The sequence below is a fragment of the Gigantopelta aegis genome, chromosome 2 (assembly GCF_016097555.1).
Source record: "Gigantopelta aegis isolate Gae_Host chromosome 2, Gae_host_genome, whole genome shotgun sequence".
NCBI classification, from domain to species: domain Eukaryota; kingdom Metazoa; phylum Mollusca; class Gastropoda; order Neomphalida; family Peltospiridae; genus Gigantopelta; species Gigantopelta aegis.
The window spans coordinates 46,638,995-46,659,579 of NC_054700.1; the positions used below are offsets into that span (position 1 = coordinate 46,638,995).

General features: G+C 38.1%; 1 protein-coding gene across 1 annotated transcript; it reads right to left on the reverse strand.

Moving 5' to 3' along the window:
• Positions 1-7,151: 7,151 nt before the first annotated feature.
• LOC121386346 (leucine zipper protein 1-like) lies at positions 7,152-20,532 on the reverse strand. The gene is made up of 6 exons (XM_041517229.1): positions 20,403-20,532; positions 19,718-19,772; positions 19,321-19,395; positions 13,184-13,372; positions 10,531-10,663; positions 7,152-9,461 (listed from the first exon to the last, which is right to left on the reverse strand). The coding sequence occupies exons 1-6, from the start codon at positions 20,450-20,452 to the stop codon at positions 8,632-8,634; spliced, it is 1,332 nt and encodes a 443-aa protein (XP_041373163.1). The 5' UTR covers positions 20,453-20,532; the 3' UTR covers positions 7,152-8,631.
• Between the last annotated feature and the right edge of the window lie 53 nt (positions 20,533-20,585).

Genomic DNA, 20,585 nt, shown 5'->3' on the forward strand with positions numbered 1-20,585 from the left:
AATAGCCCAATGGGCCCACTGACGGGGATCGATCCCAAACCGACCATTTCTTGGATACAAAATAATGAAATTATTGTTCTGCCTAGACAGGGAATATTGGTGAGAAAAAACACTGACAACCAGTAAGCAGTAAGACTGTCATTATATCAATTAATGTATTCAGGGCCGTAGCAAGGATTTTTTAAAATTTTATTTTATTTTTTTATTGGGGGGGGGGGGGGGGGGCGCAACTGAGTAGTTAATAGTCTAAAACTCTTTTCAACGGTTAAGAGAAAATGTTCTATAATTTATTCTGCAAACAAACAACATAACAAAAGAATAATCAACAGAAAAGTTACTGGTGAGCCACAGCTCTGGTGAATTCCCATCTTTGTCTTAATAAATGATATCTTCATGCGTTTAATAACTGCAACGGTGAAAACAAACTGTGGCCATAATTAACGCATATCACACTTGCCAAAAAGCTTTCGCGCGTGACTGTGACGTCACGCGTCAATGTACCTCCAAACGTGGGTTCCGAAACAGCAGCTTGTTATAATTAAACAACCCCCGGGTCCGTATCGGTATACCGAAAGAAACACAGGGAATGCAAATGTGTACACATCTTCTTAAACGCGGCTCAAAATAGACCGATTTTCAATCTTTTATTACTGCAAATCAAAGACATCTTAGCAACTGTACTCCGTAAGGTCGAAACTGCCGAGTTCTATATGTGATGATGTATGTGTAAAAGGATTTGCAGGAACTTAAAACAATAAAACGATCAAACATATTAAAGTTCAGGGGATACATTCTTTATACAACTGGGTCTATATTTATTTTTCATGTATGTGTCATGCGCCCTGGAATCAGTCCGGATCACGCGATTTCAAACTGGCTACTCTTCAAAATGATTTCATTTGTTTCGCCAAATATGGATCTTGTTGAACTTTTTTTCTTCATATTATAGTTTGACGCATGCGTTATTAAAAGTGAAATATTTTTCTCGTAATTGGTTTTGTTCTATGGCTGAGATTTGCTGTTTCCAGAACACTGTGTTTTCAATGGCTTCTCTAGGGGGACGAATTTGTTGTGGGTGCAAATACCATGCAGTATTTTCTTTCATTTCGAATATTTAGAATTAATGTTTAATGAAGTTTTCCTTTTAATTGGTCCCATAAATAATATTTTATAACTAACTGGAGAATATTAAATTTGTAAATAAACTGTTTATTTTAACGACACCGGCGACAGTGGGGCTCATTGATCCATTCAACATCGGATATTAGATATGTTTGATCATTCTGACACACAGTCTTCACAAGATACCTGCTACATTTTCCCATTAGTAGCAAGGATCTTTCATATGCACTTTTTTATTTTACAGACAGGAAGGAACATACCATGGTCTTTAATATACCAATCGAGGGGCACTGGTTGGGACGGGAAAAACCGAATGACCCCAACGAGGTTGTTCGATCCTATAACTCAAGCATCTCAGGCGATCGCTCAACCAAATAATAAGCTAAAACATGCAATATCCACCACCGTCAAATTTAACAATCGGTCTCTCCGGGGGGGGGGGGGGGGGGGGGGGCGAGATGTAGCCCAGTGGTAAAGTGCTTGCTTGATGCATGGTCGGTCTAGTATCGACCCCCGTTGGTGGACTCATTGGGTTCTTTCTCGTCCCAGCCAGTGCACCACGACTGGTATATCAAAGGCCGTGGTACGTGATATCCTGTCTATAGGATGGTGCATATGAAAGATCGCTTGCTACTGATGGAAAAATGTAGCGGGTTTCTTCTCTAAGATCACATGTAAAAATTACCAAATGTTTGACATCCAATAGCTTTGAATCTTTATATCGGTACACTCAGGCCGTCAAAGGACAGCATATGAGGAATTATTGTACAATAGTTATTTTCAGTGACAATATGACAACAGGAGTTCTTCGTAGAATACCATACAAACATAATTCAAAATAACAATATACACATTTTAAAATGGAGACACATGGTGACAAGACAGTCAAATATAGCAGAACTATTTTTTTAAATTATTAAAATATTGGAGATGTCTGTCTTTGGTTTACTTGTAATTTCAGAATTTAATTTTGAAATTTTACAAAAGGTGCTTTGAATTCAAGTGTGTTAGGTTTTTTTTTTAAATAATAATATGGCTTTATAAGCCTTTTGCGTGTATTCATAAAATAATTGCATTTAAATTAGTGATATTCACCTCTAATATCACTTTCTTCACACAATGTACATAATGTGTTTTCGACTGGGGGGGGGGGGGGGGGGGCTTTTCTGAATACTTTGAAGTTAGAAGGGTGGGCACTGTCAGCACAAATCCGTGGAACCCGCGCCTCGTATCCGTATCTCGTATCACTGCACAATTCAGAGTGAAAACAAAGTTTCAACAAGGTGGCGACGACAGTCTCCCATGGAGCTCGGTTTGTGCTGACAGTGCCCACCCGTCTAACTTCAATGTATCCAGAAAATCACTGGGTAATTAAAGGGACATTCCTGAGTTTGATGCTATTTTTAAGAGACATTTTAACGATTGTAATTACATATCAAATATATTTTTCTGCATAATATATTAGTGGCTGTATATTAAACGTGTTTATGATCGTGCTAATATTTATACTATTTTAAATTTCATTTTATTTCCTAAAATAAATTATTTGAAGACAAAATCCTGTTTGGGCTTCTTACAAATATTAAGACGACCAGAAACACATTGAATATACAGACAATGATATTCTAAACAAGAAAATATATTTAATATGTAAGTTTAATCGTAGAAATATTTTATTAGTCGGAAACATCTTACAATGTAGCAAACTCATGAATGTCCCTTTAACATATGTATAATAATATAAAATTATATTATTATTATTATTATTATTATTATTATTATTTCTTTTTAGTGAGAAAAATGTAATATCGTAGTAGGCTGGACGGTGCGCCATACAATGAATGTTAATCTATTTTGGAATACTGTAGGTAAACCCCACTTGTTAGTTGCGCACCTCCCCAAATATATCATGCATCCGCCCCGGTTAGATTGCATGCAGACGCGTGTGTAGGAATTTTAGCGAAGGGTCTAGATTTTGGCCAGCGAAGTTTGTAGGGGAATCGAACCATGCTTCCCCGAAAAATAAATTGAAAAAACAAATCGATCCCCGAAACTTTCCCCTGCACGCGCGTCTGGAATGCGATGATTTTATATCTCAGAGTTGGGGGCGGGATTTAGTTCAGTCGGTTTCCGTTGCAGGATCGAACAACCTCGGTGGATCCATTCAATTGATTGGGGTTTTCTCATTCCAACCAGTGCACCACAACTGGTCAAAGGACGTGACATGTGCTTTCCTGTCTGTGGGAAAGTGCATATAAAAGATCCCTTGCTGCTAATGGAAAAATGTAACGAGTTTTCTCTAATGACTAATTGTCAGAATTACCGTATGTTTGACATCCAATAGCCGATGATTAATTAATCAATGTGCTCTAGTGGTGTTATTAAACAAAACAAAATAACTTTATTTCAAAGTTGCATTCTTCAACACTTAATGCACAGATATGTTGGGTGTAAAGTTTACTTAACGAAACCACTACAGCATATTGATTTTTCAGTCCATGGTATGTCAAACACATTGGCACCCACAATGTTTATTAGCGTCTTATATGGAGACAGGCAAATATAAAAGGCGGGGAGGGGTTGTGATTGGGGAGGACGGTCATGGCCTCCATCGGCCGATGGGTCCAATGGAGATCTTACGTCCAAAGCACCTCAAGTTAGGGCTCTACTCAATCTAATTAAAATTAGCTCCACTGGTTAATTACTATCATCTGTGGATCTAGCAGCACCCCGTTGAAGCTCATGTCCAGTTGACCTTTCATTCGACCAATCAAAACCTTACTTGCAAAATCATGCCAGTGATTTGAAAACATTCGGGATTATGCCGAGGGTATATGAAATGATTCGGGTGAATTACGAAGTATGCCGGAAACTAATTTCAATATAAAATTTTATATAAAATTAGTTTCAAGACGCAAAAAAAAAAACGTGATGGTATAGCAATAAAATCCGTTTATACTAGTATACAATTCAAAGTTTATTACTGCACTCTTCCCCGTTTTTTAATGTTGAAATAGACCAACAAGGTCGCCTATTGCATAGTCTCGCCAGATATTTTTAGAATTTGTATGCTCCCGAATAACGCTATAAAAGGCGAAGTGTAATTGGTCGATATTTAAATTGTTATTTATAGATGAAATGTCACCTGCTGTTAGATCTACTGGTAGACCAGTAGAACTAATTTTAATCAGATTGGGCTCTACTTACATAAGGCCACTGTGCCGACCTCTCACATTAACAATGTCCCATGTAGCCGAGGTATGTGCTCAGAACAGCGTGCTTGATCAAAATTCGGTTTGGAATATAAATTAGAACTTAATACGTTAAGTAAAAATAGTTCAGTAAAGTATAAACAAAAATATTATGTCTATTTAATGTGGGTTGTTGTTGTTTTATTTCAATGGTAATATATATATTTTTTTTTTTACATGTATGCGTCAGTCAAAATTAACTAACGCGTAAATATTTAGAGATAAATTTAATTCGCGTCAGTATTGACCGGTCTGTCGTCTGCTGCCAAACATGACTGCTACCAGTCGGTGCATCTCAACACTGGGGGTGAGAAGAGACCACAGCTACGTCAAACATCGACCTGGGCCCGAAATTACCTCTCAGTTGGTTCAGCATTTCTAAAAACAATTCCACACAGCTGGCACATTCGTACAATATTTCTTAATGCGTTTTTATTATACTCGCCTTTGTTCAGTGTCAAAATGCACATTACGCAAGAGATGTCGACAAAATGAGCTGGAATGGCAACGCTATGATGCCTCGCATTATGTTATATATTGGACAGTGGAAAGAAAGAAAAAATCAATTCAGACGTGGGCCTTTGGTTTGGCAGCACTAATTTCAAGTAACATAAAATCCTGACATTTTCCAGTGCATTGTAACCTGCAATTTAACAACAGTTTATAGCTCCAGACACTGGATCTGACAGGGAAAACCTAGACGGGCCCATCGAAAACAATTTATTATAGGGCCTTATCAGCGGCGAGTAGGTGACTGTTTTTGTTTAACGGCACCACTAGAGCACATTGATTTATTAATCATCGGCTACTGGATGTCAGACATTTGGTAATTTGGACACACAGTCTTATTAGAGAGGAAACCCGCTACATTTATCCATTAATAGTAGCAAGTGAGCTTTTATATGCACCATCCCACAGACAGAATAACTCATACCACGGCCTTTGATATACCAGTCGTAGTGCACTGATTGGAACAAGAAATAGCCCAATGGGCCCACTAACGGGGATCGACCCCTAACCGACCGTGAATCAGGCGTGTGCTTCACCACTGGGCTGCGTCCTTGTATGTGGAACCCTGAATACGGAGTTGGTAAAAGTAACAGAACAAAGTCTAAACATATTGAAAACATGGAAGATTTCCTATATTATGATAACCAGAAAATGCTCCGACCCTCTCTCCCTCCCTCTCTCTTTCTCGCTCTGTGTGTGTGTGTGTGTGTGTGTGTGTGTGTGTGTGTGTGTGTGTGTGTGTGTGTGCCTGTTTCTTCCTGGGTTTACAAACTGCAAACCATACTCGCCATTCTGCAAACATGAAAGAGTGATGTCTTCACCCATTAACACATATTTGAAATATTTTATTGGTCAAAAATATAAATATTCAATTAAAAAAAAAAAAATGATACACCATCAAATTGCAACATGGTGAATAAATATTACAATAAAATCATCAACAACACGTGTCATCGGTTGTATGGTATATAAATAACCCTAAAGTAATACTATATATCTTCTGACCTCGTGTCAAAGCTAGCCAACCCAGTCTAGTGAGCAAGAACAAGAGTGATACGTAATACTGATCGCCATGGCCCAGGAGTGGTTACTAGCATACAATTTCAACAATTATCAACTGTGACAGAAACCGGCCTCGGTGGCGCAGTGGATAAGCCATCGGACTACAGACTGGTAGGTACAGGGTTCAAGCCCGGTACCAGCTCCAACCCAGAGCGAGTAAAAAGCTGAGGTGTGTGCCCAGGACAGCGGGTGTGCAGAGTGGGTGGGAGTGCGATTTTTGTAAAAAAAAAATTGTATTTTCCAGATCAGCATATCTGGATCTCCCTAGAAACATTGCTTGCGATAGTCTAGACCTCCCCCACCTCTGAGCTCAGTAACAGAAAAACGTTTGGTGACTATGGGTCCCCACAGCACCCCCACCAGTGGCGGTTCCAGAAAATCCATTTGGGATGGGGGAGGGGCAGTGACATGAGATGGAATGCAAAGGAAACTTTGGGGGAGGTTTGAAGGGGGATCGTAAAATAAATTACAAAATTAATATGTAATAAAATTATAACTATCGCAAAATTTAGGGGGGCGTGGGCCCCTAAATCCCCCTCTGCCAACCACACCCCTACCCCCACCCCCATCCATGGAACCCTCAAGTAAAACGTATGATAATAACCATGGTGACTGCAATATACCACAGTACTACACTATTTCCCCAACCAAAATCAACAATAACCTGCTTTGGGGGTATTTTTGCAAGGTACCCCCCTCTGGCTGCTGGACTACAGCCACTAAAACTCTGAATAAGTACATGCAATAAGATTCAATACTGCTGTGGTAAGACAACACACAATACTGCTGTGGTAAGACAACACACAATACTGTTGTGGTAAGACAACACACAATACTGATGTAGTCCAACAATAATGATATATAACCAATATGGAAAAAACAAAACAGACAACATTCCTTTAAAATAATGCTATCAGGTTAAAAACGGAAGATTCATTAAAGGGATATTCCTGAGTTTGCTGCAATTTTTTTAGACGTTATCGACTATCAAGAGACTTTTTAACGATTGTAATTACATATCAAATATATTTTTCTGCATAAAATATTAGTGGTTGTATATTAAACACGTTTCTGATCGTTGTAATAATTTGTACTAGGTTGAATTTCATTTTATTTCCTAAAAAAATAATTTTCGTAGGTACGAAATTATTTGAAGATAAAATCCAGTTTGGGCATCTTACAAATATTAAGTCGACCAGAAACACATTGAATATACAGACACTGATATTCTAAACAACAAAATATATTTAATATAAATTTAATCTTAGAAATATTTTATTATTCGCAAACATCTTACAATGCAGCAAACTCAGGAATGTCTCTTTAACATTATATAAGAATAGTAAAATACTGAAGACCTCAAGTCAGGTTAGAGTCTAGAGATCACCGCTTGCACAATTTGTGCGTGCACCAGTGGTCAACATCTGTGATCAAAACTTGATAACATAACACCAGCAAAAACTGATCATACAGTTTACTGGCCCTTAATATTGCTGAGTTTACAATTTCAATACACAATATGTCCTTTATCACTGTGCTGAGATGAGCAATGACACTATCATGGAACAAATTGCCGAAGGCCTCAAGTCAAGTCAGAGTGGTAATGTATTATAAGAGATAAAAAATTTATCAACTGTGCCCCATTATGAAATTCATAATGGACTGTCAACGTGATAAAATATATTATGTGCTGTGGTTTTGATTTGTTTTTAAGTATGTAAAGCAAACATACTGAATACAAAGGTATTGGTGAACATGACAATAGGTGCAAAACCTTAATAATTCAAATCCTTATATATATATACACATATATTCCAACCGATTGTATAACCAATTTATAACCGATGATATTCCAATTCAAGCCTTTGAAAATTACAAGAATGATTGTTTCATTTGCATGTTGCTAACCCAAGTTAAATTTTACATAATTCATTTGTAATTCCTGCGATACATTTAAACACCATTTACATAGTAATAGCAGTTACACACACAAAAAATGGGTTAACTGAATTTGTCTTTAAATAACCTATAAATGGTTTATGCAAATTTACAATTCTGAGAGGCCTGCAGCTAATTTTGAACACTAATTTCAAGACATAATTTCAATATGTAATAGGTTCTACATCACCCATGATTGCGACGCTGGCTCAAATTTAGCACTGACACAGCACAAATCATCATCTTCAAAACCTTTAACCTGTCCGAACACGGGCCTAATTCACTAAACTCTCGCAACTTTGTGATCTCGCAGTGCAATGCTAAAAGACTTGCAAAGAGGATGCTTTGTTGTCTAGCAGAGCCTAAGAGACCTTTGTGAATTAGGCCCCTGGTCTGTGGTTTGTTTCGGCATCTAGCTCAATCAGTATAGCACTTGATTCAGGTGCTTTGGTCGAAGGATCGAACCTCCTCGGTGAACCCATTCTCTGATTAGGGTTTTTTATCTCTATTAAAAGTATCCCACAACTGGTATTTCAAAGGTCATGGTATGTGTTGTCCTGTCTGTGGGAAAGTGCATTCTTTGCTGCTAATGGAAACATTTAGCAGATTTCCTCTGAAGACTACAAATGTTTGACATCCAACAGCCGATGATTTATTAATCAATGTGGTCTAGTGGTGTCATTAAACAAAACAAACAGTATCTTTTAAATTCAAAAGCCCTTCTCTATTTCAAGATATAATGGTACTTTCAATATGCAATAGGTTCTACATTACTAGTGATCGCGGGCTCAAATTCAGCACTGACAGAGAACAAATCATCATCCTCAAAGCCTTTAACAGGTAAGAACATGGTCTGTGGTTTGTTGGGACTCTCAACAGCCCTCCTCTTCTGTATCCTCTTGTTTGCAACACTCCTGTGCTGACCTCCAGTGTACACAGGTGGTGCACTGTGAACCTTGCTCAGTGAGAACTCACTGTCAACACTGATGTCTGAATCGGAGTCCGACAGAAGTTGGGGAAATCCATTCTTTTCCTTCTTATCATCATCAAATCTTGCTGCATTTGACTGAGATTTGCTCATTCCAAATTTCTTTTTTCTTTCATCTTTTCTATCACTCGTTTTGTCTCCCTCATTTAGTTCATTACTGGGCTGCCACATTTTTCTTTCACCTTTTCTATCATCATTTTTATCTCCCTCATTCTGTTCATTACTGGACTGCCATCTGCCTGCCGGTCTCTCCAAGACTGGTCCTGAGTTAGAATAATCCTTGTGGCAGTAAGAAGACAGGTCGTATGGTTTACTAGACACCAGTCTATCAACACCAACAGCTTTGCTGTCAGCTGTGAAACTCGAGCAGCTTTCTGTGGCAGACGTCTGCCCGTCTGCTCCAGCAATGAGAGAAGCTTGCGTCTGCTCCAGTCTCTCGATGATTCTGTCCTTCTCTTTGATCCTCCTCTCCAGTCTGTCTATCTCGTCACTCTGCTCGGAGACCTGCCCCGACAGCTCAACGATCAGATCCATCCTTTGGTGGCCATCGTTTTGTGCTGCTCCTTCCTTTTCAAATGTGTGTAGTTTTTCTGGAAAAGACCATGTGAGTGTTGTTAGATTGAAAAAAAACCCTAGGCATTCTGAAAGTGATGCTAAAGCAATACATGCCCCGTCCGAACGAGGCTCTACAAATGTTTATATCTTCTAAGTTTAAGGGCCATAACTCTGTCAAAAATGGGTAAATCCCCATAACAGTCAAACTTGATCTGTAACTGTACATGATAACCTATATACACAACAATTTCAGCTCAATATCTTGAGGTATTGCAATAAAACTACATCCTAAAACAATATATAGGATAGTTACACAGATGTTTAGATGGACAGATGGAAAGAAAGAAATGTTTTATTTAACGATGCACTCAACACATTTTATTTACGGTTATATGGCATCAGACATATGGTTAAGGACCACACAGAGTTTAAGAGGAAACCCGCTGTCGCCACTACATGGGCTACTCTTTCCGATTAGCAGCAAGGGATCTTTTATTTGCGCTTCCCACAGGCAGGATAGCACAAACCATGGCCTTTGTTGAACCAGTTATGGATCACTGGTCGGTCCAAGTGGTTTACACCTACCCATTGAGCCTTGCGGAGCACTCACTCAGGGTTTGGAGTCGGTATCTGGATTAAAAATCCCATGCCTCGACTGGGATCCAAACCCAGTACCTACCAGCCTGTAGACCGATGGCCTAACCACGACGCCACCGAGGCTGGTGAGATGGACAGATGGAGACAAAATCAGGTCAGACCAGTGGGGGATAAAAATATGAAATTCAAAATACGCAAATAATGAAATAAATATTAGCAGTTCACATGAATTTAAATTTGTGTAACTAACAAGTGCATATTCCAACACAGGGCTCACCCTGTCCATTGCCAAATTAGCCAATTGTTAATTTTTATACAAAGTGTAAGTCTAAAACAGGCTTTATAAATTCGGCCCAGTCTTTCGCTAATACATTTTTCTGAAATTAATCATTTTTAAGAAAATATTCCACACATTTCAACAGTGGCCAAAACAAGATTTGTTCCAGGGCGAGCCCTGTACACTAGAAATATGGTTCCCTGGTCCAGACTGGACTGTGTCATCCTTACGTTGGAGCTGCAGATTTTCCTCCATGAGTTTGTCCTGCTCTGATTTCAGCTCAAAGTGTCGTATCGACGATTCCTGTTTCGCCTCCGTCAGCTGAGCATTCAACTTCTTAATGCGAAGCTTATGCTTTAATTTCTGTCATACAAAAAAAGAAACAGTAAACCAAATATTAACTAAATTAAAATGAAGTTAGTGATAGAACAAACAGGGCACAGAGGTCAAACATTTCCATTTTATTTCATTTCAACTTATTTTCATGCTTATAGCCAATTAAGGTTCAAGCACGCTGTCCTGGCTACACACCTCAGCTATTTGGGCTGTCTGTCCAGGACAGTGGGTTAGTTGTTAGTTGTTAGTGGTTAGACAAATGTGTAAAACAGGCTCAAAGGGAGATAACTGTTACAGGTTGTTAAGATTCTAGTCTCTTAATTAACAGGGAGCAGAAAGCAAAATGAATTGTGTTAAAAATTAACAAAATGCTTCCTAATAATCAGTTTTACAAGCAGCCTTTTCTTTCCATCTTATTTTTGCCAGTATTCCAGATATATCGCAGAATTCCTAAGTTTGAAGAGTGATAATAAAAATCAGCATTTATCAATGTTTGTCTGAAGCCGTCCACATTATTATTCAAAACATTACATTATCTGGGATTTAACCAGGATTTGTAGACAGGATTTTGTGAGGCCACTCAATGATAAAATGCACCACTGTTAAACTAATTTATTAGAACATACATAATTAAATATAAATATTGGGAATTTAGAACATAGAAATTGGTCATTTTTAGTATCACTTTCTTTTAGGAAGAGGCCTATATTTGGACTCCCAGAATGCTTGGATAAATTCCTGATTACGAGTCTCATAAGGAGTCTAATTTTGAGACTAATTTCTCGAACTGCTTCTATTTATAACATTTACATCTATATTAAAATTTAACAAGTAATTTAAGGAAACTAAATTTTCTTATTGTAATACAAGTAAAAGATATTTTCACAGAAAATATACATATGTTATATAATATGGCAATTTGACTGCTAATGTACAGCTATTCCTCAATTAATTTCAATTTATTCTCAAAAATATTGCAGGCATCCGCTTTAGAATTTATATTCGTAGACATTGATGGTTTTTCTGTAACTGGGATTTTATGAATACGAAATTTTTAAAAAATTAAAAACGAAAAAAACTTTTAAAAAGCAAATATTGGTTCCCAATCCCCAAAATTAATTTTGAACCTTGTCATGTCAAGAGAATGAAAATAATGGTAGATAAAGCTCTGTGCTCATAAACTTTCAAGTCTAGAGTCAAACTTGAGCAAAGTTCAGGAACAGCTGCAGGATTTTTGTAGGGAAGGGATGCAACATCCAAAGATGACACCTACAGTATTCCAAAGTTCACCAACATGCATTATATAAACTGACGATCAAAAGAAAGTATACCAATTATTTTTATTATAAATAAACACAATACACGTTCATGGAAGGTTAGATAGGTTCCAGCTTTGTTCGTTATAATGCAATCAATGACGAATAGTTGCATATTGCTGCGTTTGGGCGATGCCGCACGTGCAAAATGAGTTTATTCATCAAATTTATACTGCACAAACATGATACTCATGCACATAAGGGTGTGAAAAAGGGTGCCATTGCTTAGAACATGCCTCAGTCAACAGTAAAACACCAGAGAACATGGCAAGGCTAACTGCTGAAGAAAGAGAGAGAGCTACTGGTATGGTGCAGTTGGGTGAGAGTTCTGCCCATGTGGCAAGAATCCTGAATTGCACAAAATTGATGATCACCAGGTTGATACAGTGTTACAGGGCGACTGGCAGGACTGCAGACAGACCATGAAGTGGAAGACCCCGCGTCACAACAGCCAACAAGGACCGCCATCTCCGCATCTTACACTTACGTAATAGATTTCTCACTATAACGTCATCTGCAGCGACTGACCTTGGACATGTCATCAGTCGTCACACTGTACGTCGTCGACTACGACAGCATGGTATCAGGGCCTATCGACCATTCAGAGGGATGACATTGACGAGGCAACATTGACGAGGCAACATTGACTTCAACGTTTACGTTGGGCACGTCAGTTTCAACGTTGGCAACATCGGAACTGGCAACGTGTACTCTTTTCTGAGAGCAGGCTCCAGTTATTCAGAGCTGATGGCAGGACTCGGATATACCGACGTGCAGGAGAGAGAACAGCTCCATGCTGTGTTCAGGAGACTGAACCGTTTGGTGGTGGATCTGTGATGGTTTGGGGCGGTATCTGTGGCCAACAGCGGACAGACCATATTGTCATTGACGGAAATATGTCCGACGTCGGGTCCATGCTTGCATACTTACACATGGTGGACATACACGCTATTGAAACATGTTCTTTGTGGTCAAATTCATTCACCTTCATTATGAGTGGTCCTTTATGAAATCGCACATTTCACCCCTAGTGCTGTTATGAACTGTGATATTATAATTTTATGGGTTTTATTGAGTATACTCGTGTTTATTTATCGCCAAATTATTATACTTTCAAAATATAACATTTGCATCAACTTGTGTTTTGTGTTGTTTTTAATATTTTGAAAAAATAATTGGTATACTTTCTTTGATCGTCAGTTTATATATACTGTTACCACCAAGTACTGACCAGTTGTGATATTTCTTTCTGCAAGTCCTGACACGTGAGTTCCAGCTGAGTGATCTGCTCATCTTTAGCTCGTATCGTGTCCTGATTGACCGTCGCAGAGTCTGCAACAGCGGTCAGCTCTCTAACAGTTTCCTCAAGACTTTCAATTCGATCCTCCAGGTCGAGTCGCCGACTCTCACTGTCTGCCAACTGGGGTGAAGAGAACACCGTTAGATATACATCTTATACCTCTAAATAAAGATCATGATATGAGTCTGTGGTGTGCTGATTTTACGAAACAAGTATCAGGATTCTCAGGGCTTCTAGAATTTTTATAAAATCCACTAGCCATGGGATCAGTGATTTAAAATTTTTACTAGAAACGATTAAAAATTCACTAGCCCTACTTTACTTTAAGTTAATACTATTTTACTAAATAATAGTAATAATCAGATATGTCACCTAAAGAGGGAAATAGAGATTAAAAACATTAACATTGGGGGTTTGGGGTGGAGCAGGATATTCAGATTTACAAAATAGACTTACATGTAACTGCAACATTTGATCTTTTTTTTTAACTAGCCGCCGGGCATGGCAATAGTAGTGGGAGCGGGGCTACCATAATCTAGAATCCCTGATTCTTGTATTGCCTGAGTGACAGCGAGGGTAATACATGAATCCTGACTCAAATTTTTATTGTTATTGTAATTTTTATATAACTAACAAGGACCGTCTCAAAAATGTTTCTAGAAGGAGACAACAAAATGATGTCTTATTTCACATACATTGTCTGAGCAAAACTGGGGAAGCAACGTCATGTTAACATTTTATCATGACCCTATTTAAAAAAAAAACATTAATGAAACTATAGCATTTGTTTTATTCTGGCCATAAGTATTTATATACTTGCTTAGAACTGAGATCCAGTAAGTAATATCTTTTTTATGTTGAACTGGTCACTGTTGCCAAACATTGGTAAATTCAATAAGTCATTTACAAGTAAGTTCATTCATTCATTCATTCATTCATTCATTCACTCACCAATCAAAATGTTTAATATATATATATATATATATATATATATATATATATATATATGATATATATGAAGAGTTTAGGCGCAAAACGTGATATATCCATTTTTCATTTTCAGTCAAAGTTATTTTTTTAATTGGCATATATCACGTTTTGATAAAAAAAAAAACGGGATTTACCCAATACAATTTCATAAGGATCAATCACGTTTTGCAGCAAATCAGCGGGCCTACGATTAGCCCTTACTAATACAATAATGGCTTTAACTAAAAACTAGAAAGAAAATGATTGATATCGCGTTTTGCGCCTGAACTCTTCATACATATATATATATATATATATATCGCGGAAAAAAGTTCCTGTGCACCTAATAATTGCATATATAATATAATTTACTTGAAATCTGATCATAAAAATTTCAGTAAATGAACATGTATACACTCCCTTCGATATTCTAGCGGTTTCCTGTTAATTGCACTAACTATTCATACTTTGTGATCACAAGTTGCATTACTAGTGTTCTTGTTCACGTGCTCCTGTTTGACATCATTTTTCTTATCATTGCACTCTAAAACTATTTTACTGATCACTCAGAAAAATATGTGTTTTGGTATCTAATCGTCAACAGTGTGATGCCACGCCTCCAAGAAAATTAACTTCTACAAACGATGGGTGTGATTGAGGTTAGAATGGCACAAACGTTGTTGCTAGTCATTTTGGTATCCATTGGTGTTCATCACAAAACTATGCAGTGTCTGCGGAGATGTTCTAAGCAGTTTTGGGATACTAGGGATCTTTCATGTTTATGGAGTCGACACGTAACGTCACATTAACAAATCATCAATATCAAGCAGGTACACATATGGAATCATTTGGAAATGACAAGTTTAACATCCCAATACATCCCTGAGTTAATTAAGGCCAATCAGTAGAAGAACTGTACGCAAGAGAGTAGGTGATCACAAAGTACAACCATGACAGTACATCAATATGTTGTTCTGTTACATCATTACTGACGGCGTACCAAGCATTGTGTAGACTGCACTTCAGGTGCAGAAGATAGGAGAGGATCGCTGTACTTTTAACAGATAAATAGTACATCTATGTAAAACACAATATTTGTACATTTTAAAAATATACGTCTCACTGAAATGTTAATGATGCACAGGAACTTTTTAACTTATTTTCTTTCTGGGGAAGGCCTCCTATACCCCCTGTTGACTGTGGTTCCATTCACTTCCATAGCACCATACCCAAAAATTTCTTTCTGGCAGAAACACTGTATGTGTATATATATATTTAGAGAATAACTAACGAGCTACGAGGAATTATGAATTATCTGTCCCGAGTGAATGAATGTTGTAAACCCGAGCCTTTGGCGAGGGTTTTACAACATTCATTCACGAGGGACAGATAATTCGTAACTCCTCGTAGCGAGTTGGTTATTCTCTTTATTACCCATTGTCAATTTTAACTGATTTTTAATGTAAAAATTCCTCTGCAGTCTACAACAAAGTCATCAGTCATTACGTCATATAATCTTACGCACATTACATGACGTAATGTAAGTGACGTCATAGCATAACGGCGTTCTTTTTACAGCCAAATGTTTACAGTACAAAATAATACGACTGTATTTGCATTTGAAAATAATTATTTTTATATATTACTAAAGCCGCTGCTTATGAAAATATACCATTTCATGTTTACGAAACAAGTGAGTCCATTTGTTTTTGTAAATCTTTGTATATCGTATAACGTATGTGTAATCTGACTCATGAATGGAAACATTATATGAATGAAAGTGAAGTTCCGGCCATGACAAGCAACCAACCAAACATTGTGATTTTTAAGCCAGCCAATCAGTGGCTGTATAAGCAATCTGCACACTGTGCAGAGATCGAAAAAATATTACCCCGTATATTTGAGCCCATATGGGTAATAAATATATATACTGACACACAATGAAAACGCAAAACAGATATTTTTCAATATTTTGTTGTCATTAATGAAAAATATATTTATTGGACTTAAAATAACAATTTATGAGAGGAAGCCATTGATTGGTACTTTTGTCTGGGTTTTAATCCTGGTTTTGTTCTTGTTACACATACAATAGCAGAAACACACAAAATGGTGTGAAATGCGTTCACTACATGCTCAATCATGCTGCATGCAATGCACGTGAAATGCCAGTATGTGGACACATAAAAGTCACGTAACGGTGTCATATTCCTCGTCACATTAAGAATGCCACGACTCAGAGAAGAACAAAGGGAGCGAGTGTTGGGCATGGTTCAAGGGGGGACTTCGCAAAGCCAAGTTGCTAGGACCTTCAGAGTCCATCCATCAACTATTGGACGACTTGTTGAACGTCATCAACAGACCGGGAGTGTCTGTGATTGACCTCGACCTGGTCAACATCCCATTACAACCCCATGCCAAGATCGGCAGATTCGACGACACCACCTCCGTGACCGGTTCAGAACTGCGACGATGACAGCAAGCAACACGATAGGATGTCATGGAAGGCATATCCATCCGATGGCGGTCATCCGTCGACTCAGACGGCTGAACTCAGATGCACACGCCCGTACAACGGTAACATCATGACACTGCGACATCGTGCTGTGATACTACAGTTTGCTCTCCAGAATGGTAATCATCAACCAGCCTTTTACCGGAGCATTGTTTTCTTAGATGAGTCCCATTTCTCGGTCTCCTTTGCCAATGAAAGAGCACGTTTGTACAGGAGACTCCATGAACGGTACGCTGACGAATGTGTGAGGGAACGTGATCGCTTTGGCGGCGGTTGTCTGATGGTATGGGGGGGCAATCAACTGTGATTTCAGGAGTGATCTCATCATTGTCCACGATGCCCTTACAGCCCAGCGTTATGTTAATGTTATTTTAAGACCAGCCACTTTTGTGCCGTCACTGAAGACCAGGAGGTCCCCTTCTGTTTCAACAAAACAATGCCCGTCCACATACTGCAAGAATTACCCAGGCATTCCTGCAACAAGCCGGTATCACCGTTATGAACTGGCCCGCCGTTTCACTGGATTTGAACCCAATTGAACACATGTGGGATGACTTAGGACGTTGTGTACGTCACCGCCAGCCACCACCGCGTAATGTCGCTGAGCTTGCACAGGCATTGCAGGAGTGGAGGAACATTCCTGTGGCTTATTTGAGATGTTTGTGCCAATCCTTTCCCCGTCGTCTTCACGCATGCTCATGGACCAATGGTGGACACACCAGATACTGACCTTGATATGGGGGGGGTTGAACTTTTCGATTACGAATGCAACTCGATTACTGATGATAACTGGCCATGTTTCCATGTGAATGTATCTCACAGGGTTCATACACTTCAAATGGTTTTATTTTCCAGGACTTTTAAGGGCTATTTTCGTTCATTTTCCAGGACTATTTTACCTTTTTCCAGGGGTCTGAATATATATGACTTAGAAAGAAGTTTTTGTTTAACGACACCCTAGCAGATTGCTTAGTCAGTGGCTGCTATGTCTCTAACATACAATACTTGTTACACACGGTCTACAGTAGTCACACCCCACTCTGGATATAACTTTTGGATGGTAAAGTTGTAAACTAAAACTGTTGAAATAAAATATTTTATTAACTACATTTGTTGTACATTGTACAAAATAGTGATATAAACATGTATCTAATACTCAAATAGAATACATATATATATATATATACACACACACACACACACACACACATATATATATGTGTGTGTGTGTGTGTATATATACACACAAACAAGTATGAAACAGCTTAGAACGTTTATAATTATTGGTGTGATCTAAACCAGTCTTGTCCACGCCTCCTTGTGTAAATTAGTTGTCAATTAAATACTTGCAGCTAAAGCTCAGCTGCTAAATCAAAGCGTGTTGCACGTGCGCCTTCTAAAATATACATCTCCTTTGTTTTGGCTTGGCTCAAGTAGATCGAATAAACATAGGCCACACCACCAAAAGAAACAAGTGTAACAATGTTATACACTGTTACGATTGTTGAAAGGAGACCTTTGCAAATCTCTATGGTGTTAAACTCATTCTTAATCTCACATTACATCCATGGGGTTTATTTAAAGATATGGGCTTCTTTCCGGTCAAATGATTAATCATGGTCACGGCTCGCCGCACAGGATTCAGACCCAAGCGGTGGGCCATTGTTAAAGCGATAGCTCACTTTGTGAGGCGTTAATTCCTACTTAATTATACACTGTTTAATTAACGTTTACGAGCTAAATGGATTTATTCAGTTACTCGAATTTGTCGGGATTTAACAGGTCCATAAAATTATTTACATGCAAGTAGTCAACTTATATGACGTCAGACGCGTGCTTGTTTTTCTAAAAATAAATTTTTTTTAGCCACCTGTCGTTAAACGTACACTTTCCGTTAGGCGTTTTCGCAGAAGTGATTTACACATCTACCCGTTTTTCTTTTTCTTTTTTTTAATGTCATACTGGTATATTTTTTATCCGGATTCCATGCTTGAAGAATTGTGTCACCATCTCATTTAAGATTATCTACTCGTGCTCTAACGAGCACCACTACGCCTATCTATAGACCAAATAAACCAACACAGTATTTCCTGCTCAACAACTGACCAATGGCAGTCAACCTCATTATAATCATCGATGCGTTTAGGTATTGTTTTTGTGGTGGGTTTTCTTTCTTTCTTTTGGGGGAGGGGTCAAATGCGATTATTTATGTATTTGTAACATCACTAAAAAAAAATTAGAAACAAAATTTCAAATTTCCAGGACTTTCCAGGAGGTAAACTGACTTTTCCAGGACATTTAAGAGCTTTCCAGGGTAAAAAAAAAAAATTAAGCACTTTCCAGGGTTTTCCAGGATGCGTGCGAACCCTGATCTCATGAATACCAGTCATTAATGTCATATTACATTATCCATCAATTCATTAATAGTTTGTCGTTATTTGCAATGAAAAGTTGTTTTTGCATTTTCATTGTGTGTCAGTATATATATGTGTGTGTGTGTGTGTGTGTGTATGTATGAAGCAAAAGTTTTATAACTGTAAAAAAAAATCATTGCAATAGGTTGTTGTTTAAATAAAATACTTACTAGTTTCTCCAACTGTTGAATACCTTCTAATTTTGGGGTTTTTGCTAACAAACTTGGTGAATTCTTTGCTTCTTTCTGCATTAAAAAAGGGAGACAATTTGCATTAAAAAATGTCACACAACATTTACAATATCGAGTCATGAGGCATTAGCTGGGATGGACAACCCCTGCAATTGCTCACAGCAATCGGCAATGCAGTGGAGATTGCCGTGGAGGTTTTAGTTCTCTACAGCACTTTTTTGCCTTGGACTATTCAGGGTTATTTTTTATCAATGACATGTTTTTGGCTGTGTACATTTTCTTAATTGCAGGGGTTGATGGAACAATATTTAACAAGGGAATACCACAAATTGAGATAAATGTAAAACAATTGAAAATTAATCCTGCATTAATTTACCTTTTCGTTGACTGAAAATATAGAATCACCTGGCTTTTCTTCAAGACTCTTTGATCTGCAGTAGAAATTAATATTCTCAATCAATAAAATAGTGACGACGACACTGTCAATTAAATTTCATCCAGTAATGCATTAAAAATTGACTTACCAGTACCCACCATTTTACAACCCATTTCCCCTCACTCCATCCATGCAATCATTCCCACAATCACCCATACACATCCCTTTTTTTTCTTTTCTTTTTGGGGTGGGTAGGGATTTTTTATTGTTCGTTGTTTTGTTTGGGTTTTTTTGTTGTTGGGGGTAGGGTTAGGTTTTTTGTTGTTGTTGGGTTTGTTTGGGGTTGGGTTTTTTTTATCTTGGTTTTTTTTTTTTTGGGGGGGGGGGGGGGGGGGCTGGCGCAGGGGTGGCTTTTTATTATTGGAGGATAGGGATTCAAGATATGTCTACATTATATTTTATGCTTTCCACCTGACTCTTTTCACCAGTGAAAGAGGGAAATCGAGTGGGTAGGCCAACACAGGTAGGTCAGGGTTTTGACTCTTCTCGTTAGTGAAGATACGGTTTGCCTCCCTTGGATTCTGTAAACAAAAATAATAAAAATGTTCGACGTAGTCGTAGGCCTATTCTGGGGATTGGCAACTCTGTAAATGATAGGCCTACAGCAAAAAAATATCAGTATAACCTGTCAGATTCCATGATCGAGTGTACTTGTGTACTGGAACCCGAACCCATAACTGCGAAGCCCGTTTATTGACTACGACGTTACTTCAAATGTTAAAAATGTTCAAATGGTTAGCCATTTTGTTGGCAATATAAACAATTGAAATCGAGGCTGAAATAATAGACTGATTCCGTAAAATTGCTA